The 21,932-nt window shown below is 46.5% G+C and overlaps 1 protein-coding gene and 1 pseudogene across 1 annotated transcript; one reads left to right on the top strand and one right to left on the bottom strand.

The window, feature by feature from the left end:
• Positions 1-533: 533 nt before the first annotated feature.
• On the bottom strand, positions 534-4,544 carry LOC139326650 (cathelicidin-related peptide Oh-Cath-like). Its single transcript, XM_070956552.1, has 4 exons — positions 4,340-4,544; positions 3,548-3,655; positions 1,493-1,639; positions 534-693 (listed from the first exon to the last, which is right to left on the bottom strand). The coding sequence occupies exons 1-4, from the start codon at positions 4,523-4,525 to the stop codon at positions 571-573; spliced, it is 564 nt and encodes a 187-aa protein (XP_070812653.1). The 5' UTR covers positions 4,526-4,544; the 3' UTR covers positions 534-570.
• Positions 4,545-8,344: 3,800 nt separating this feature from the next.
• On the top strand, positions 8,345-16,163 carry LOC139326646 (cathelicidin-related peptide Oh-Cath-like; annotated as a pseudogene).
• The last annotated feature ends 5,769 nt before the right edge of the window (positions 16,164-21,932 follow it).

Raw genomic sequence — 21,932 nt, 5'->3', positions numbered from 1 at the left:
AAAGAGGCTGCTCAGACACCCTCCACACAACAAAAGGGAAGCCAACAGACATCGGGAAGGACAATTAAGAATGACCTCTTGAGAGAGTCACATACTAGGACCAGCACATACACAATCCCACCCACCCATCCCCCGAGCCCACACCAAGGACCAGCCCCACTATAACACAAACTCTCTGCACCCCATTTCCTTTAAGTTTAAGATTTGTGGGCCTGAAATTGTGGGATGCTCCATCAATGGAGGTTTTCAAAAGTGGACTGAAGCTATCAGGTCTCCATGGAGATTTTCAAAAAAGAGATTGGAGAAACATATGTCCAGAATAATGTAGGTTCCCCTTTTGAGCAGGGGGTTGGAGTAGAAGACCCCCAGGGTCCCTTCCAACTCCCTAATTCTGTTAGTCTTTTAAACATAGGAAAGTAGGAAAAAGCCATGTCTGAGTATATATATATATATATATATTTATTTATTCATTTATTTATTGCTGGAGTATCTTTTTGGGGAATGATTGGATGGAACATCATTTTTCTCTGCTGGTTTTCCTCGGGTCGGAGGGTCCTTCCGAATCCCCTCTTAGAAGGGGATGGAGGCCCCGATGACTCTCGGTTTCTTGAAGAATTTCTTGACACGTTTCTTCACGCTTTTCTTGAGCTTCTTGAAAAACTTCTTGAATCTCTTGACTCTCCTGGGCTGATCCTAGAGAGGAAGAGAAGGACTGGGGTCAGGGCTGGGTCCCCAATGGGTGGCCCCGGGGGTCCTGCAGCCCCTTCCTCTTCCTGCTTCCCCACTGCCCCGGGATCGGGCTTGGATTTCTGCAAAGGGTGCAGTTGTGGCATTTCCACACAACACAATGTATGACTCTGTTTTACACCCTTTGCAGATTAAGAAGGAGATTCTCCCCACTTCTGCCTGTGGGCAGAGTTTAATTCCTAATTTAAGAATTAAAAGCAGAAGACTCTACAGGTGGCCTCCCTCAATTTACGATCAAAACCGAGCCCCGAATTTCTGCTGTTCCCTGAGACCTTTGTTGAGTGAGTTTTGCCCCATTTTACGACCTTTCTTGCCTCTGTCGTTAAGCGAATCACTGCAGTTGTTAAATGAGTCACCTGGTGGTGAAGTGAATCTGGGTTTCCCCATTGACTTGGCTCGTCAGAAGGTCGTAAAAGAGGATCACCTGACCCTGGGACTCTGCAACCGTCATAAGTGTGAATCAGTTGCCAATGTAACTCACGTGACCCTGGAGATCTGCAATGGTCGTTAAGCGTGAAAAAGGGTCCTGAGTCCCTTTTTTTTAACGCCGTTGCAACTTCGAACGGTCACTAAACAAGCTTTTGTAAGTTGAGGACTAGCTGTAAAATGGACATAAGTCATTTTTTTCCAGGGCTGTTGCAACTCTGGTCACTAAACGAAACTGTTGTTGGTCTAGGATGGCCACTAAGCAAAAAATCGCATCTGATCGTTGTAAGTCCTCCCAACCATCATACCATCTTCTTACCTTCTCGTCTTCCTCCTTTTCCTCCTCTTCCACCTCCTTCTCCTCCTCTTTGTCCCCCTCCTCCTCTTCAGCCACCGGTTCACAGGTGAGAACGAGCACTGAGGGCGTCTCCCCAAAGAAATAGTAGCCCCTGCACTCCATGACCACCTGTGCAGGAGAAGACAGCAGGGTGAGAACGATGACAGCAGACAGACTTCGTTACGCGGAGACGACCATCTCCTTTCCTACGGAGGAATTCGCCCCGACCGACCTCCAACCACCTCCTGCTAGGAGGACATTGGACAAATTAAGATGGTTCAGCCCCAAGGTCTCCCTAGGTACAGGTGGTCCTCGACGTACGACCAGAATCAACCCCAACATTTCTCATGGCTAAGCGAGACCCCACGGGTTCCGCCTCGTTTTATGACCGTGTTAAGCATATCCCTGCAGTTAGTCATTCAGTGAACCTGGCTTCTGGTTTGTCAGAAAGTGGCAAAAGGGGGGGACCATGTGAACCCCAGGACTTTGCAACCGTCATAAATCTGAGTCAGCTGCCAAGCCTCTGAATTTTGATCACGTGACCGTGGGGAGGCAGGGACGGTCGTAAGTACAGGTACTCCTCGGTTTACGACCACAATTCAGCCCAAAATTACCAAGCGAGATGTTCGTTGAGAGAATTTTGCCCCGTTTTACGATTTTCCTTGCCACCGTTATTAAGTGAATCACTGCACTTGTTATGTTAACAACATGGCCGTTAAGTGGCTTGTCTTGATTTTGCTCATCAGGTCACAAAAGGGGATCACGGGACCCCGGGAAGCCACAACCGTCATAAATACGAGTCAGTGGCCAAGCGGCTGAATTTTGATCAGTGACCGTGAGGATGCTGTGACAGTCGTTAAGTGTGAAAAACGGTCCTAAGTCCCTTTTTTCAGCACCGTCGTAACTTTGAACGGTCACTAAATGAAGTGTTGTAAGTTGAGGACTGCCTATACTTCAGGGGAATTGCTTCCAAGGCTGCCGATGGGTGAATCTCTTATGCCCTGACGGTTTCCAGAAACCAGGAAAAGAAATGCTGATGTTTTTATAAGTAGCTTCTTTTAATTCTTGCACGCCTGCAGACTGAAATCTTGGCAAACTATGAGCAAGTATGTGAATTATTTAGAAGAGCCTTGGTGGCGCAGCAGACTAAAGTGCTGTTAAGTAGCACCAGCTGCCTCCAATTAGTGCGAGTTCAAATCACACCAGGCTCAAGGTTGACTCAGCCTTCCATCCTTCCGAGGTAGGTAAAATGAGGACCTGGATTGTGGGGGCAATAAGTTGACTTTGTATAAAAAAGAACACCGTTTGGGGGGGCCCGAAAGTCCTACTAAGCAGGTATATACAAAAGTATGAAGGCTGTTGCTTAACGCATTGTAAGCCGCCCCGAGTCTCCGGAAAAGGCGGCGTATAAATCGAACCAATAAATAAATTTAAGGCAGCCTGTGAAAAACCTCTAAGAGAGCAGCCGACTTCGGCTTCTAAACTTTTCGGTCCCTTTTATAACTCTGGAATGTGTCTCCTCCCTCCTAGGAATGTGAAAGAGGTTCGACACAATTTGTCTGAAATGGTAGAGGGTTTCCAGCTCGGGCAGCGGGTTGGAGGAGGGGAGGAGGAGGACAAGGAGAAAGGGAAGGGGAAGGAAAGGAATTCAGAGGAGGAGGAGGTGGGGGTTGAGCAGGGGGTGAGACTAGAAGACTTCCAAGGTCCCTTCCAACTCTCTTACTCAGCAGATGAGGAGGAGGAGGAGAGAAAGAAAAGGTGAAAGGGGAAGGAGAAAAGGGTTTCTGCTTGAGCAGGGGGTGGGACTAGAGGACCTCCAAGGCCCCTTCCAACTCTCTTGTTCTGTCCTCTATCCCTCCTCTATCCAGGGGCTAAGAGTTGACTTGGAGAAACGAGAGGAAGGACGTCCCTCAAGACCAAAGTAGCAGGGAAGGAGAACTCCAGTTTCATCTCTGCCAGGAAGGTCCTACAGAATCTCCATGGCCCTGTCTCCATCTAAAATACATTTCCAACCCAGCTTGGAAATCAGCCACTCACCCCGTCTTCTTCGAAGTCGCATTCTTTCAAGGAACGTTCTTCTTCAACCTGGCACCTCGTCTCCTTGATGGTGAAGTTCAGCTCTTGGTTGCTTTCAGAAAGAGGATCCTGAAAGAAGACACGGTCACCCAGGAGGTTAGTCTGGAGGCCACCTGACCTTCCTCCCACCTTCCCTTGGGATCATGCTGCTTGGGTCTTGATGGAGCCACCAGAATACATCTACAGAGCAGAGTCCATGCAGGTTCCAGAAGTTCTGGATTCCATGCCCACCATCCTGACTGGTCCTAGTTGAAGGATCTTGAAGGTCTTTGTGGTGGAACTGATTCCCCCTTTTCACCTAGCTTCCCACGAGGGAAGTGCAAAAAGTGTAAACGGGACAAATCAAGTCTAGTCTAGAGACAAAAAGGCCTAGAGGTGATGATAGCAGTTTTCCAATATTTGAGGGGTTGCCACAGAGAAGAGGGGGTGAAGCTATTCTCCAAAGCACCTGAAGGCAGGACAAGAAGCAATGGATGGAAACTAATCAGGGAGAGAAGCAACCTGGAACTAAGGAAAAGCTTCCTGACAGAACAATCAACCAGTGGGACAACTTGCCTCCAGAAGTTACAATGGACCCAAACTGAAGGGTAGGTAGATCAGAAATGAAGGCTCCTCGAGATCTCCATGCTGGGAGAACAGGCTCTTTTTCAGTTAGCCCTCAGGATGGCTTCCCACAAAGGATGGGTCCACCCTACTCTACTCTACACAGGTCAGGATCAAGTCCTCGGTGGAGTTGAACTGGAGAGTACGTACCCACTCAGGTTGAGGAACAGCTTCCAGGAGACGATACATGGAGTCTTCCCCAGATTTGCTGTTGTAGATGCTCACTGCAAGGTCCACAGCCTCATCATAGCTCAGGGGTTTGTGTTGTAGTGAGGAGGTCCCACCTGTTGCAAGAGCTCCAACCACCAGCAAGGTCTTCCAGAAGCAGCCTTCCATCCTTGCGTCTTCTGCTATGGAGCTCCACAGCTGATGTGGCTCCCGGGACCAGGAGGCCTCCTTATATCCCCTGATGGGCAGGTCATCTCCTTGTTGAGAGGCCACCAGGGGTTTCCCCCCACTGAATTCTCCACGGTCCTTCCTGAAAAGGAGACAGGGGCACAGAGAGGCAGGGAGTAGAAATTTGTTCACCGTCCTAAATGTTCTTCTGGCAGGTTTCCAGGTCAGGTTTTCTCAATCTTGGCATTTCCCCAGCATCTCAGGCTGGGGAAGTTTGGGGAGGGGCGAGGAGTTGAGGTCAACCCATCTGAACGTGCCCTTTGAATTGCCAAGGAGGAGACGGAGAGCGAGAAGGGTTGGACTGGAAGACCTCCAGGGTCCCTTCCAACTCGATTATTCTGATCAGGGGGGAGAGAGAGGGAGAAGGAGAAAGAGAAGGAGGAGAGAAAGGTTTCCTTGGTTACCCTCTGCAGAGTCTAAAGTCTGTAGAGACTTTCCCAAAATTTAAGATTTGTTGAAGATTTGTGGGCCTGAAATTGTGGGATGCTCCATCAATGGAGGTTTTCAAAAGTGGGCTGAAGAATCATTGCTAAAAGGTCTCTGCGGGGGTTTTCAAAGAAGGGAGTCCACAGCCATTGGTCCAGAATGGCACACGGTCTCTGCTGGCGCAGGGGGTTGGACTAGATGACCTCTAAGGCCCCAGTGCTATGAGTATCGCCCCATTTTACGATGATTACTTGCCCCGGCGGTTAAGTGTTATTTGCTGCCGTTGCTAAGTCAGTCACAGGGTTGTTAAGTCAATCTTGACCTTGACTGTGACACTGCCACCGTCATAAATCTGAGTCAGTTGCCAAGCATCTGAATTTTGATCACGGGACTAGGGGGATTCTGCCAACGGTCGTTAAGTGTGAAAAGCGGTCCTAAGTCCTGTTTTCAGTGCCGTTGTAACTTTGGATGGTCACTAAATGAACTGTTGTAAGTCAAAGACTGCCTGGGATGGATGGATGGATGGATGGATGGATGGAGAGAGAGAGGGAGAGAGAGGATAGACATAAAAGATATATAGATGGATAGAATTGATAAGATAGATGATAGATTGGCAGAGACAGACAGACAGAGAGAGGAACAGAGAGATGATAGTTGAGAGAGGGGGGGGGAGGACAGAGAGAGAGAGAAAGAGAAGGAAAGAGAGACAGATAGAAGAGAGATATTTACCCACCATCAAAGATTGTCGTGTGTGTGGCACCACACAGTTGCGCAAAGGAGGCTGATTGCGCAAGGCCTCATTGTTGTGGGTCTGCCCCCCTCCCCTCCCGTTGTCGTGTGTCCCTTCGAAGGACGGCTGTGATGAGGCCAACTCCAGAGAGGAGAAGGACAGGCTGCGTCACCTGAACTTCGTGGGGAAAGTCCTCACCAAAGAGGGAACCCACAACTCAGCCGGTGTGTGTGGGGGGGTGGGAAGTGCAAAGGGGAGCCTTCGCTTATGTGTCTTACTTAACAATGGAAATTGTGGTCATAAGTCGAGACTGTAAATTAGCTGTTTTTTCTTTCTTATTTCATCTACCTAGTGAGAGATGCTAAGGGCTGCCTGGTCTTGAAAACAGGGGGGAAATTCTCCAAAGAATCCATTTAATGAAAATAAATAAAAGTTAAAGTTAAATAAAAATTAAAGTTAAAGTTAAATAAAAATTAAAGTTAAAGTAAATAAAATTAAAAATAAATCAGAATAAATCAGAATGAGAGTCAGAATGAGAATCAAAATCAGAATTTAAGCAGAAGAGGAGAAAAGGAAAGGAAAAAGGCTAAGAAAAGTGAACTTCCAATTGAGATTAAACATAATGAAGGAAATAAAATGCAGATAATGGAACAAAAGAAGAATATGTTGGGGGGGGGGGGAACTTGGAAGCCCCAAATTTCACCAGGAAGGAATTCCCACAAGTGTTGTAAAAGCCCATTTCCCTCCTGACAAGAATTGCATTTTGCAAGAAACGGCCTCGCTCTGTCTCATTTCATCATTTATTGACTTGTTCTTAAAACAAAAACATTTCTGAAATTTCTCCACTTCACTATTTCCCTAAACGGGTCTCTTCTGCAGGCTGCAACCTTTCCCTTCCCACCTCGATTCAGACTTCAATTCTATTACAAATTTGAACGTACACAATCATTGGCAAAGCTCGTGTCTGATTGACGTCCTCCACGGTCCCCAAATGCAGGTCTAAGAGGGAGGGGGGGAATGGAGGGCGATCACCGTCATGGGAGATCTGGGACGGGATCGTTCCGAATCTTCTCTTAGGAGGTGACGTGTCCGGTAACCATCTTCTTTTTCTTGAACAGTTTCCTAAGGCCTTTCTTGAGCTTTTTGAAAACTGGGAGGAATCTCTTCACCCGTTTGGGCTGATCCTAGAGAGGAAGAGAAGGACGGTCTTTGGTCAGGACTGGTTCCCCAACAGTCAGGACGAAAAGCAAGACACCTTCAGAATAGTCCTCGACTTACGACCCCAGCATTTCTGCTGCTGAGTGAGACATTTTATTAAGTGAAACGACTTTTCTTGTCACAGTGGATATGTGAATCGCTGCGGTTGATGGATGAGTAACCTGGTTGTTAAGTGAATCCAATGGACTTTGCTGGTCAGAAGGCTGCAAAAGGGGATCACGTGATACATCCCTCCCCGGGACACTGTGACCGTCATAAATACGAATCAGTTGCCAAATATCTGAATTTGGATCATGGGGTTAGGGTTAGGGGCATGGGGATGCTGCAATGGTCGCAACTGTGAAAAACGGTTATGAGTCACATTTTCAGTGCCACAGTTGTAACTTTAAACAGTCAGTAAACAAACTGTTGTAAGTCGAGGACTATCTGTACAGAATACAGAATTGCAGAATTGGAAGAGACCTTGGAGGTCTTCTGATCAACAGGTGGGCCTCAACGGAACTCTGTATTATATCTTTCAAAAATCCCAGAGCACCGGGAAATTACCTGAGGATTGGAAAAGGTTCCCATCTTCAAAAAAGGGAAAAAATACAGACCTGTGAAATACAAACCAATCAGTTTAACATCAGTACCTGGGAAGATACTGGAAAAAAAGAATAAAAAAAAAAAACCAGATCTGCCAACATGTAGAAACAAATGAAGTTATAACTAGTAGCCAATGTAAATGCTCTTTCAAAGGTACTTTTTCAAAAAGCAAGTGGACTGTTTTTTTCCAAGAAGAAGAAAAGAAGAAAGAGGAGAGAGAGAAAGAGGAGAGGAAGGAGGAGGAGGAGGAAGAGGAGGAGGAAGAGGAGAAGGAGGAGGAGGAGGAGAGAAGAAGGAGGAGGAGGAGGAGAAGGAGAAGGAGGAGGAGGAGGAGGAGGAGGAGGAGGAGAAGGAGAAGGAGAAGGAGAAGGAGAAGGAGAAGGAGAAGGAGAAGGAGAAGGAGAAGGAGAAGGAGAAGGAGAAAGTTTCTTATGGGAGTTGAAGTCTATAAGGAGTTGGAGTAGAGTAGGAGTATAGAGGTAGAAGACCCATACAAAATTCCATAATGGAATTTAGGCTGATCTGAAGACCTTGGCAACTTAAGAGAGCTGGACTTCAATTCCCAGAATTCCTCCTCCATGCTGGGAAATTGTGAATGTTGATCTGGAGACCTGCCAGAAGAACATTGAGGACAATAAGTAAGTCTCAAAGTCCTGGTTTATCTGTCTCCTCTCTCAAGGAAGGAGCTCCTGCTTTGAAGGAAGGAAAATTCACTGGGGGAAAACCCTTGGCCACTAGCCACCAAGCAGATGTCCCAGGAACCACATCACCTGTGGAGCTTCATAGCAGAAGAACCAACGATGGAAGATTTCTTCTGGAAGACCTTGCTGGTGGTTGGGGCTCTTTCAGCCTCTGGACACTCTGCACCATCCCAGAAACTACTCACCTATGATGGGGCTGTGGAACAGGGAGTGGCCAACTACAACAGCAAAGCACAAGAAGACTCCCTCTACCAGCTCCTGGATGCTGTTCCTCAACCTGATTGGGTAGGTACCCTTCACTTCAGGTCCATGCTGGACTTGAGTTTTTGCAGAGTAGACCCATCCCTTGTGGGAAGCAATTTTAAGAATTTGGGGGAGCTAGCTGATATGAAAGATTCTGCCCATCCTGTTCTCCTAGCTTGAACAGCCTTCATTTATGGTCAATCAGGATGATAGGCCTTGTATGAAGAACATCTGGAACCTGCATGGACTCTTCTGTGTAGCCACGTTCAGGCGACTCCATCAAGACTCATTCAGAAATGGTCCCAGTCTAAAATGGGAGAAGGTGCAGGGGGTCTTCAAAGTAACACCTTTGCTTGGCCATGTCTTCTTTCAGGATCCCAATTCTGAAGGTACCCAAATGTTGAAGTTCACCATCAAAGAGACGATCTGTCCAGCAGAAGACGAAGGTTCCTTGGATAAATGTGACTTCAAGGAAGACGGGGTGAGTGGTTGATACCAATGATGGGATTGGTCATTATTGTAGATGGAGACAGGGCCATAGGACCTCTGTAGGATCTTCTTGGCAGAGATAAAACTGGTTGTCCATCCCCACTGGGTTGAAGGAAGATCATATTTAAGATTGTCTCTTTCCCTTCTACCTTTGTCTTGAGGGACATTATTTCTCTTGGTTCTTCAAGTCAATTCCTTGACCAAGATCCATGGATAGAGAAAGGACTCGTTGTACCCTACAATCATTGTTTCCTTTACCCCAAAGTGTGCATGGAGAGGCTGATCTAGCTTAATTTGTCCAAAGTTGGTTGAAGCAACTTCGGCTGCTGATCCAAGATCTTTCCTATAGAAAAACAAGATGATGGTCTCCATGGAATCAATTCTGGGAGGTGGCTTCATTCTCAGCATGTTTTTATTCCTCTACAGGTGGTCAGAGAATGCACAGCCACTTATTTCCTTGGGGAGAATCCACCAATGGCTGTTCTGGATTGCAAAGCCGTGGGAGGAATGGAGGAGAAGAGGTGGAAGAGAAGGAAGAGGTGAAGGAGAATCAGGGGGATGAGGAGGAGGTAAAAAGGTGGTAGGTAGGATCATTTTTCTCATCCTTCCTCATTCTCTTTCCCCCTCTTTTCTGCCCAAACGGATTTTGCAAGGAGAATTTTTGGTCTCTTGTGTTCAAGACTGAACTTCTCAGGTAACTTAAATCATTGAAAGAAAATGACTGATTGTCGAATTGCTTTATGTCTGAATCTAGAACTGCTGAAAAATTATTGGCTCCCTAAGCAAACAGGAGATCAGGAACAACCAGCTAGCATCCATAAGGTCTCAACTGTAGCCTTTCCCAATTTCCTCTAATCAATCAACAGATTGATTGATTGATCTGTCTTCTGTCATCTTTCTTCTCTCTCGTCTTTTGCCTTTTCTCTTCTCTCCAGTCTTCTATCTTCTTTCTACTGTCTTCTCTCTTTTTGCCTTTTCTCTTCTGTCTTCTTTCTTCTGTCTACTATCTTCATCAATGACTTGGAGGAGGGGATAGATGGGGAACTCATCAAATTTGCAGATGAACACCAAGCTGTCAGGAATAGCCAACACTCCAGAAGATAGACTCAAGATACAGAAGGATCTTGACAGACTTGAAGATTGGGCGCTATCTAACAAAATGAAAATTCAATGGTGAAAACAGTAAAGTTCTACATTTATGCAAGAAAAAGAAAATGCACAGGTATCGTATAGGTGGTACCTTGCTCAATAGTAGTAACTGTGAGAGGGATTTTGGAGTCCTAGTGGACAACCATTTAGATATGAACCAGCCGTGTGCAGCAGCTGCCAAAAAAGCCCACACAGTTCTAGGCTGCATCAACAGAGGGACAGAATCAAGATCACGTGATGTCTTAATACCACTTTATAATGTCTTGGGAAGGCCACACTTGGAATCCTGCATTCAGTTTTGGTCGCCACGATGTAAAAAAGATGTGGAGACTCTAGAAAGGGTGCAGAGAAGAGCAACAAAGAGGATTAGGGGACTGGAGGCTAAAACATATGAAGAATGGTTGCAGGAACTGGGTATGTCTAGTTTAATGAAAAGAAGGACTAGGGGAGACATGATAGCAATGTTCCGATATTTAAGGGGCTGCCCCAAAGAAGAGGGAGTCAAGCTATTCTCCAAAGCACCTGAGGGCAGAACAAGAAGCAATGGATGGAAACTAACCAAGGAGAGAAGCAACTTAGAACTAAGGAGGAATTTCCTGACAGTGAGAACAATTAACCAGTGGAACAACTTGCCTCCAGAAGTTGTGAATGCTCCAACACTGGAACTTTTTAAGAAGAGATTGGACAGCCATTTGTCTGAAATGCTGTAGGGTTTCCTGCCTAAGCAGGGGGTTGGACTAGAAGACCTCCAAGGTCCCTTCCAACTCTGTTATTCTAAATTCTAAATCTTCCCTCTTTTCTCTTCTGTCTTCTAATTATGTTCCCTGAAGCCTTTGTTGATTCTGAGTCACCACTTCGGTAGAGCTTCTCCGTGCGGTTAGTTCACCTAGTGCATTTCTACAGCCACCTGTAACGGCAACTCTTGGCAGCTAACCAAGATAAACCTAATAAAACCACTAATCGGCATAATAATAAATGTCAGGGCAGCTGAGGACAACATTCACAATAGTCCAGTAGCACCCATCTGTCATTATGGATGTTTCCATCAACTTTTATGACTGTTATTAATAACTCAAGGCAGCAAACGTGTTTCACGTTCCTTCCTTTTCCTGTTTTTCCCACAACAACCCTGTGAGGTGGGTTGGGCTGAGAGAGAGGAAGAAGCCCAAAGCAATCCAGCCTGCTGGATTAGAACTCGGCGTCTGTCGGGGCTGCTTCCTTCCAATGGCTACGAAAGAAGGGCTTCGTAGACTTAGAGGAAAGGTGGTACTTTTACTAGGAAAGAACTGAATGCAACTCGAGTCAGGCAAGACTTGGAGAGCCAAAAGTGCATGAAGCATCATCATATTGAAACATAGGGCTAAAAAACAACCCCCCCCCCTTGTAGCTAGGCAACCGGCCAGGAAATGTTTTGAGAAAGTCTTGGATTCAAGTGCATCGTCTCTGGTTGTCGCATGCCGAAGCTAGGAGAAATGACCTTGGGGAGATAAGCAAAGCCCAGACCGGTTGTAGCAAACCTGCGAAGAAAAATTCTCCACTGAGCCCCACCCACCCACCCCAATTCCATGGCAGCAAACAGACAGCTAGCTGACACCATCTGCTGGTGATTGGCCCACTCAGCTGGCTCTTGTGCCTAAGGCGGGAGTAGAACACCCCGTCTCCTGGTGATTGGCCCACTCAGCTGGCTCTTGTGCCTAAGGTGGGACTAAAACTCCCCGTCTCCTGGTGATTGGCCCACTCAGCTGACTCTTGTGCCTAAGGCGGGAGTAGAACGCCCCGTCTCCTGGTGATTGGCCCACTCAGCTGACTCTTGTGCCTAAGGCGGGACTAAAACTCCCCGTCTCCTGGTGATTGGCCCACTCAGCTGACTCTTGTGCCTAAGGCGGGAGTAGAACGCCCCGTCTCCTGGTGATTGGCCCACTCAGCTGGCTCTTGTGCCTAAGGCGGGAGTAGAACGCCCCGTCTCCTGGTGATTGGCCCACTCAGCTGGCTCTTGTGCCTAAGGCGGGAGTAGAACGCCCCGTCTCCTGGTGATTGGCCCACTCAGCTGGCTCTTGTGCCTAAGGCGGGAGTAGAACGCCCCGTCTCCTGGTGATTGGCCCACTCAGCTGGCTCTTGTGCCTAAGGCGGGAGTAGAACGCCCCGTCTCCTGGTGATTGGCCCACTCAGCTGGCTCTTGTGCCTAAGGCGGGACTAGAACTCCCCGTCTCCTGGGGATTGGCCCACTCAGCTGGCTCTTGTGCCTAAGGCGGGAGTAGAACGCCCCGTCTCCTGGTGATTGGCCCACTCAGCTGGCTCTTGTGCCTAAGGCGGGACTAGAACTCCCCGTCTCCTGGGGATTGGCCCACTCAGCTGGCTCTTGTGCCTAAGGCGGGAGTAGAACTCCCCGTCTCCTGGTGATTGGCCCACTCAGCTGGCTCTTGTGCCTAAGGCGGGAGTAGAACTCCCCGTCTCCTGGTGATTGGCCCACTCAGCTGGCTCTTGTGCCTAAGGCGGGACTAGAACTCCCCGTCTCCTGGGGATTGGCCCACTCAGCTGGCTCTTGTGCCTAAGGCGGGAGTAGAACGCCCCGTCTCCTGGTGATTGGCCCACTCAGCTGGCTCTTGTGCCTAAGGCGGGAGTAGAACGCCCCGTCTCCTGGTGATTGGCCCACTCAGCTGGCTCTTGTGCCTAAGGCGGGAGTAGAACGCCCCGTCTCCTGGTGATTGGCCCACTCAGCTGGCTCTTGTGCCTAAGGCGGGACTAGAACTCCCCGTCTCCTGGGGATTGGCCCACTCAGCTGGCTCTTGTGCCTAAGGCGGGAGTAGAACGCCCCGTCTCCTGGTGATTGGCCCACTCAGCTGGCTCTTGTGCCTAAGGCGGGACTAAAACTTCCCGTCTCCTGGTGATTGGCCCACTCAGCTGGCTCTTGTGCCTAAGGCGGGACTAAAACTCCCCGTCTCCTGGTGATTGGCCCACTCAGCTGGCTCTTGTGCCTAAGGCGGGAGTAGAACTCCCTGTCTCCTGGTGATTGGCCCACTCAGCTGGCTCTTGTGCCTAAGGCGGGACTAAAACTTCCCGCCTCCTGGTGATTGGCCCACTCAGCTGGCTCTTGTGCCTAAGGCGGGACTAAAACTCCCCGTCTCCTGGTGATTGGCCCACTCAGCTGGCTCTTGTGCCTAAGGCGGGAGTAGAACTCCCTGTCTCCTGGTGATTGGCCCACTCAGCTGGCTCTTGTGCCTAAGGCGGGACTAAAACTTCCCGCCTCCTGGTGATTGGCCCACTCAGCTGGCTCTTGTGCCTAAGGCGGGACTAAAACTCCCCGTCTCCTGGGGATTGGCCCACTCAGCTGGCTCTTGTGCCTAAGGCGGGACTAAAACTCCCTGTCTCCTGGTGATTGGCCCACTCAGCTGGCTCTTGTGCCTAAGGCGGGACTAAAACTCCCTGTCTCCTGGGGATTGGCCCACTCAGCTGGCTCTTGTGCCTAAGGCGGGAGTAGAACTCCCCGCCTCCTGGTGATTGGCCCACTCAGCTGGCTCTTGTGCCTAAGGCGGGACTAAAACTCCCTGTCTCCTGGTGATTGGCCCACTCAGCTGACTCTTGTGCCTAAGGCGGGACTAAAACTCCCTGTCTCCTGGGGATTGGCCCACTCAGCTGGCTCTTGTGCCTAAGGCGGGAGTAGAACTCCCTGTCTCCTGGGGATTGGCCCACTCAGCTGGCTCTTGTGCCTAAGGCGGGACTAAAACTCCCTGTCTCCTGGGGATTGGCCCACTCAGCTGGCTCTTGTGCCTAAGGCGGGACTAAAACTCCCTGTCTCCTGGTGATTGGCCCACTCAGCTGGCTCTTGTGCCTAAGGCGGGAGTAGAACTCCCCGTCTCCTGGGGATTGGCCCACTCAGCTGGCTCTTGTCCCTAAGGCGGGACTAAAACTCCCCGTCTCCTGGGGATTGGCCCACTCAGCTGGCTCTTGTGCCTAAGGCGGGAGTAGAACTCCCCGTCTCCTGGTGATTGGCCCACTCAGCTGACTCTTGTGCCTAAGGCAGGACTAAAACTCCCCGTCTCCTGGTGATTGGCCCACTCAGCTGGCTCTTGTGCCTAAGGCGGGAGTAGAACTCCCCGTCTCTTGGTGATTGGCCTGAAGTCCGTCAGTCAGCACTCATGCCTAAAGTGGGACTAGAACTCCCAACTTCCTAGTTTCTAGGACAGCACCTTCACCAATATATGTAGAAGTAGTCCTCAATTTACGACCATTTTGTTTAGATACCATTCAGTATTACAACAGCCCTGAACAAAGTCACTTACAACCGGTCCTCAAGACTTACAACCTTTCAGTAACGTCCTGATGTTCACAGGATTAAAATGCAAATGACCAATATTTATGATGGTTGCAGTGTCCCATGGTCACGCATTCAGAATAATTGAATAAAAGAGTTGGAAGGAATCTGAGAGGTCTTCTAGTCCAGGAAGATGGAAAATGGAAGGCAGAAGAGAGAAAACAGAAAAAAACAGAAAAAAGATGGAAGACAAGAAAAAGGGAAGACAGAAAAGAGAAGAAAGAAGAGGGGGGAAAGACAGAAGACAGAAGATGGAGGGAAGACGGAAAACAAAAGGGAGAAGACAGAAAACAGATGACAGAAGAAAGAAGGAAAATGGAAGACAGAAAAGAGAAGATGGAAGACAGAAGAAAAAGGGAAGACAGAAGAGAAGACAGAAAAGATGGAAGACAAGAAAAAGGGAAGACAGAAAAGAGAAGATGGAAAATGGAAAATGGAAGAAAGAAGATGGAAAATGGAAGCCAAAAGACAGAAGAGGGAAGACAGAAGAGAGAAAAAAGAAGATGGAAGGCAGAAGAAAGAGAGAAAACAGAAAAGAGAAGTAAGAAAGAAGAGGGGGAAAAACAGAAGACAGAAAACAGAAAATAGAAGATGACAGAAGAAAGATGGAAAGATGGAAAATGGAAGAGAGAAGAAGGAAGAGAGAGGAGAGAAAATAAGAGAGAATACAGAAAAGAGAAAAAGAAGAAAGAAGAGGGGAAAAAGACAGAAAACAAAAGAGAGAAGACAGAAAACAGAAGATGACAGAAGACAGAGGGAAGACAGAATATATTTATTTATTTATTTATATTTATTTATTTATTTATTTATTTTATTTTATTGAATTTCTATACCGCCCTACTCCCGAAGGATTCAGGGCGGTGAACAGCCACGAAATAAAACACATACATATAAAAATTTAAAATCGAATAAAATGAATTAAATAAATTTGGCTGAATTAATACCCATAATTTAAAATACCCATATTTTAAAACACATTAAAATTTAAAATTTGCACTTAAAAAGGAGAAGATTTAGGCGAGGCCAGCTTGATGAAATAAAAGAGTCTTCAGCTCGCGGCGGAAGGTGCGCAGATCCGGGATCTTCCGTATCTCTGTGGGGAGCTCGTTCCAGATCGTTGGTGCCCCCACAGAGAAGGCTTTCCCCCTGGGGGCCGACAGCCGACATTGTTTGGCCGACGGCACCTGGAGGAGCCCCTCTCTGTGGGAGCGTACTGGTCGGTGGGAGGCTATTGATGGTAGTAGGCGGTCCTGTAAGTAACCAGGTCCTAAGCCATGGAGCGCTTTAAAGGTGGTAACCAGAACCTTGAAGCGCACCCGGAAGACCACCGGGAGCCAGTGCAGCTTGCGCAGGAGAGGAGCTCCACGCCGCCCCCATAACCACCCACGCGGCCGCACTCTGCGCCAGTTGGAGCCTCCGAGCGCACCTCAAGGGGAGCCCCATGTAGAGAGTGTTACAATAGTCCAGACGTACAGATTATTGAATCTGTATTGCCGCCTATTCTCCCATGGCGATTCAAGGCGGCTTACAGAATAAACGACCGCATTTAAAACAATAAAAACTAAAAAAAACCAGAATCAAATAAATTAATATAATATAATAAAATCACCTCCTGCCCCGGCGACAGCCGATCACACGAACCGTTTCATGGGCTCCCTCCCGCTCTGTGTTCCCCAGGCCCGCTGGCAGAACAAATGTCTTCAGCGCCTTCCGGAAGAGAGTTAAGAGTGGGGGGGGGCATTCTAATCTCTGGGGGGATGATGGTCCAGAGAGAGAGGGAGCCACCACGGAGAAGGCCCTTCTTCTGGGTCCCTGCCTCCCCACTCTGATGGGTCGGGTAGATGTGACCGGCAAGAGATGGTCCCTCAGATCACCTGGTCCCAAGCCATGAAGGCACCTTGATGTTTTGATCCCGTTTGATTACGCCATCTTTATTTATTGCTTTATTGCTTAGTTTTGTCAGCGTTGTGTTGTTTTGTGGTAGCGCCGTATTTTATTTACTTTTATGTTCTGCGGAAGCCACTAAGCTGGCATGCTAGAGTCTACGGGTAGTCCTCAAGTTACAACAGTTCATTCAATGATGTTTCAAACTTACGACGACACTGGAAAAAAGTGACTTACGACCATTTTTCACACTTAAGACCACTGCAGCCTCCCTGTGGTCACACGAACAAAATTCAGACGCTTGGCAACTGACTCGTATTTATGACGGTTGCAGCGTTCCCGGGGTCACGTGATCCGCTTCTGCGACCTTCTGACGAGTAAAGTCAACGGAAAACCCGGTTTCACTTAACAACTAACTTAACAACTGCAGTGATTCATTTAACGACTGTGGCAAGAAAGGTCGTAAAATGGGACAAAATTCACAACCGTCTCACTTAGCAACAGGAATTTGGGGCTCAATTCTGGCTGTTAAATCAAGGATTACCTGTATAGGTAGGGTTGGGACTAGGTTGGACTAGAGGACCTCCAAAGTTCCTTCCAGCCCTTGGATTCGTTTGACTTTTAATTTTGACTTTATTCAAAAGATTAAAATCCAAAGGGGGAAAAAATATGAGCAAAAGCAAAACGAAAGTAGTCACGAACATTGAAAAAATACGAATCAAAAGGACCAAAAACAAAAATGCACGTTGTCTCCCTTAGTTGAATATTGTAGCAACAATGACTTCCCCCTCTTGCAAAATAGGTTCAAAATTTATTAACTTCTAGATCTATTTGCAACCCGATTTGATCTGTCATCGATTGTCTTTAACTAGTGACCTAATTAAACGTCAGCAGAGTTAAAGTTCAGGCCTTTTGAACTCTATTAATAAATCTGTTATTGTATTTTACTTGGTTTTTTATCTACCAAAAATCACCAAAATCATCTCATTATGCCTGATCCATCCAGGTTCAAATACAGGCAGTCCTCAATTTACGACCACAATTGACTCAATCTGTTGCTAAGTGAGACCTTTGTTAAGTGAGTGTTACCCCATTAGATGATCGTTCTCGCCACCGTTGTTAAGTGAATCCTTGCAGTTGTTAACTTAGACACATGGTTGTTAAGCGAATCGGACTTTCTCATCGGGTTTATCGGTTGGGAGGTCGCAAAAGAGGATCACATGAACTTGGGGACACTGCAACCGTCATAAATATGAGTCAGTGGCCAAGCATCTGAGTTTCGATCATGTGACCCTGGGAATGCTGCAACGGTCTCTAAGTGTGAAAAATGGTCGTTAAATCGCTTTTTTCAGTGTCGTTGTAACTCTGAACAGTCACTAAATAGTTATTAAGTGCATCTGGCTTTCCCCCTTGACTTTGCTTGTCAGGAGGTCGCAAAAGGAGATCACGTGACCTCAAGACACTGCAACCGTCATAAATACGAGTCAGTTGCCAAGAGTCTGAATTTTGATCATGTGATCATAGGAAAGCTGTAATGGTCGTAAGTGTGAAAACTTCTCTTAAGTCACTTTAGTGCCTTTGTAACATTGGTCACTAAATGTAAATGTTGCATTTACATTTCCAACATACATTTGAAATACAGGTAGTGCTCAACTTACAACAATTCAGTTAGTGACCGTTTGAAGTTACAATGGCACTGAAAAGCTCATTAGTTACTTTTTGCAGTTCCGAGGTAACTTCAGTCACTAAATGAACCATTGTAAGTCGAGGACTACCTCCCAAAGTTCATAAATGTAAATTGCTCTGCACCCACATACTGTTGAAAAATTCATAAAAACAGAGCATTCCCCTTGCTAAGAAAGTCCAGTTTATCCTTCGTAATATCCATTATGTCAGAATTTCCTGCATTTGCGTTCCTTTCCAATTTTTTTTCTGGCAAATCTTTAACTTTCATACCAACTTAGAAACTATTCCCCAATTTACAGATCTTCGTTTAGTGACCATGTAGATGTTTGACAACTGACTCCTATTTATGAGAGTTGTAGCGTCCCAGGGTCACGCAATCCCCTTTTACGACCTTCGGACAAGCCATGTCCAATGGAAAACCCGGTTAAGTGAAACAAACTGACTAACTTAACAATGGCAGTGATTCGCTCGGCAGCTGTGGCCAGAAAGCTGATAAATTGGGGTGACATTGACAAATGTCTCACTTAGCGACAGAAATGTTGGGCTCAGTCACAATCGTAACTCAAGGATTAGCTGTATGTGATGACTTTCTGTTGGATCACTTAATTGGGGATTCATATTTTCGGGGTCAAATTTGTTGAAGATCGATCAATCAGAACAGAGCTAAAAGGGACCTTTCGAGGTCTTCTAGACTAACCCCTCCTGCTCAAGCAAGAAACCTGATACCCTTTCAAGTCTTTTCTTTAAAAATTCAAATTCAGGGTTCCAATTCAGGGTTGTTAAAAGTGAATCGCTGCGGTTGTGAAGTGAGTCACACGGTCGTTAAGCGAATCTGGCTTTCCCCGTTGACTTTGCTCATCAGAAGGTCGCAAAAGGGGGACTGCCTGACCCCCGGGATGCTGCAACTGTCATAAACATGAGTCAGTTGGCAGAGGTCTGAATTTTGATCATGCTGCAAACGGTCGTTAAGTGTGAAAAAGTCCCTTTTTTCAGTGCTGTTGTTGCTTCGGTCACTAAATGAACTGTCATAAATCAAGGACTGTCCGTAGACTTTTGCATTTTTTTTAATATAACTTTAAAAACAAGGCAACTTTTAAAGGTTCACCGAGTGAAAGGTTTGGTTTTTTTTAATCAGTTGTTTATTGAGATTATTTCTATAAACACAAATCCCTCCCAGTCGAGAATCAGAATCAGAATAGAGCCGGAAGGGGCCTTGGAGGTCTTGTAGTCCAGCCCCGGCTCTACCATTTCAGACAAGTGACTGTCCAGTCTCTCCTTAAAAAACAAAATCAATATAATATTGCAAGACAAAAACCTAGCTAAACAGTTCATCTTCTTAAGAGGAGCCAACGATAAATTGTGAATAGGAAATGTTATTTTGAAAGAAAAAAAATATCTGTAGCTCAGAATTGAACTATGCGAAGGCACTGGTCCTCCGGGGAGTGTGCTGCTGCCCTCTGGAGGCAGTTCTATGTAATTACTCCAACTTGAAAACGTTTATCGAAGTTGGAGGAAGAGAGAGACACATGTCAGAGACCATAAAGCAAAAGAACATGTGTAGGTGTTTTTCCGATGACTCTAGCGTGTTTTCTTAAAGCTTATACCTAGCTTAAACATAGGCATTTCAACGAAGCTTATCAAGGAACATACCTGATTTGTAGACTTTGAAAGGAAAAAATGCTTTCTTAAAACACTATTTTTTTTATTTTTATTATTATTATTTATTTATCTGCCGCCCTTCTCCGGAGACTCAGGGCGGCTTACAATGCGTTAAGCAATAGCCTTCATTCTTTTGTATATTTTATACAAAGTCAGCTTATTGCCCCCACAATCTGGGTCCTCATTTTACCTACCTTAGAAAGGATGGAAGGCTGAGTCAACCTTGAGCCTGGTAAGATTCGAACCTGCAGAAATTGCAGACAGCTGGTGTTAATCACAATGCTATCAGTCTGCTGAGCCCGTACTAGTCCCTGTTGTTATAAGACAGGTGGTCATTTCAGCGTCGGATCAGTGTCTTTCGATCTTAGCGACTTTAAGACTTCCACTCCCAGAATTCCCTGGACACGCATGCATTAGATTTCAGCTTTCCAAATCCTACATCCAGCACACATGGACTTCAACTCCCAGAATTCCCCATCCAGCATGCCTGGATCTCAACTCCCAGAATTCCCCAGCCATGGAAGTGGACTTCAACTTCCCCAACTGATCTGGTTCCTCCTTGAGCAGAAACTTTCTAGTCTACAATACAATTCCTTTCACAATGAATAGGAATAGGAATATAATCATACAATTGGAAGGGACCTTAGAGGTCTTCTAGTCCAACCCCCAGTCAGGGGAGGAACCCTTATATTTGGCATGCACCCGCATTTTTGCAAGCTTTGTTAGTGCTAGCAACTGCATTCCAGATGGTTGTGAGAAAATAAAAATTTCCTTTAACTATCCTTTGCAAGGGAGAAAAAAACCCCCACAGTAGGCAGTTTTGCCCTTATTAAAAATTAAATTTCTTTAAGAAACTCCTGATGCCTCCCTTTTCGGCTTCTTGCAAAATTGGGCTTTTGCTGATCTGGCAGTGGCCATCTTTGAAACAGGAAGGTCCATTTCAAAATGCCTCCGGCTCGGAACCAAAGTCAGTTGAAAAGAAGGCCAGATGGAGTTTTGGGGTGTTTTCCCCCCCTCATGCTGATTGGGGAATTCTGGGAATTGAAGTCCAGCCCTCCATATTAAAAGGTCCAAGTGTGAGAAGCACCGTTCTAAGAAGTCAGGAATAAAATCCACTTTTTTTCCAAATTTTAAACCTCCTTTCAAGCAAAGGACAAATACTGTGGACATAATATACTTAAGACTTCAGCAAGGCATTTGACAAAGTAGACCACAACCTACTTCTCTGTAAGCTAGAAAAAAGTGGGATGGATAGCTTCACCACCAGATGGATTCGCAGCTGGCTGACAAACCGTACTCAACGAGTAGTCCTTAATGGGTCTAAGTCTACATGGAGAGAAGTAAGCAGTGAGGTGCCACAAGGTTCTGTCTTAGGCCAGGACTCTTCAATATCTTCATGAACGACTTAGATGAGGGAATAGAAGGAGAACTCATCAAATTTGCAGATAACTAAGCTCGCAGGAATAGCTAACTCCCTAGAAAATAGGCTCAAGATCCAGATGGATCTTGACAGACTTGAACACTGGACCCTATCTAACAAAATGGAATTCAGTGTAGAGAAAAGTAAATTCTTACGCTTATGTAAGAAAAACCTAAAGCACGCATATAAACTGGGGGAAACCAGGCTTAATATCAGTAACAGTGAGAGGGATCTTGGAATCTTAGTGCACAAACCAGCTAAATAGGAGCCAGCTGTGTGCAGCGGTAGCTAAAAAAAGCCAACGCAATCCTAAATTGCATTAATAGAGGGATACAATCAAGATCAAATGAAGTACTAATACCACTCTATAAAGCCCGAGTAAGGCCACACCTAGAGTATTGCATCCAGTTTTGGTCACACCATAAAAAAGATGTTGAGACTCTAGAAAAAGTACAGAGAGCAACCAAGATGATGGGAGGACTGGAAGCTAAAACATACAATGAACGGTTGCAGGAACTGGGCATGGCTAGTCTAGTGAGGAGAAGGACCAGGGGAGACAGGAGAGCAGTCTTCCAATATTTGAGGGGCTGCCACAGAGAGGAGGGGGTCAAGCTGTTCTCCAAAGCACCCGAAGGCCAGACAAAGAAGAATGGATGGAAACTGAACAAGGAGAAATTCAACCTGGAAATAAGGAGGAATTTTTTGACAGCGAGAACCATCAATCCATGGAACAGAAGTTCCCCTCGGAAGTTGTGGGAGCTTCATCACTGGAGACTTTCAAGAAGAGACTGGACTGCCATCTATCAGAACTGGTGTAGATTGGGGGGGTTGGACTAGATGACCTA

This window comes from Pituophis catenifer, unplaced genomic scaffold, assembly GCF_029215685.1.
Source record: "Pituophis catenifer annectens isolate HBS135680 unplaced genomic scaffold, rPitCat1.0.hap2 SCAF_73, whole genome shotgun sequence".
Classification (NCBI taxonomy): Eukaryota; Metazoa; Chordata; class Lepidosauria; order Squamata; family Colubridae; genus Pituophis; species Pituophis catenifer.
Note: the sequence above shows the minus strand (reverse complement) of the source record. Positions and strands in the feature narration are given on the sequence as shown.

Coding starts and splice junctions, on each gene's coding strand:
- LOC139326650 (XM_070956552.1), bottom strand. CDS start 4,525: ATGGAAGGCTGCTTCTGGAAGACCTTGCTGGTGGTTGGAGCTCTTGCA. Junction 1,640..3,547: donor GCGACTTCGAAGAAGACGGG/GTGAGTGGCTGA, acceptor TCTCCTGCACAG/GTGGTCATGGAGTGCAGGGG. Junction 694..1,492: donor AAAAGGAGGAAGACGAGAAG/GTAAGAAGATGG, acceptor CTTCCTCTCTAG/GATCAGCCCAGGAGAGTCAA.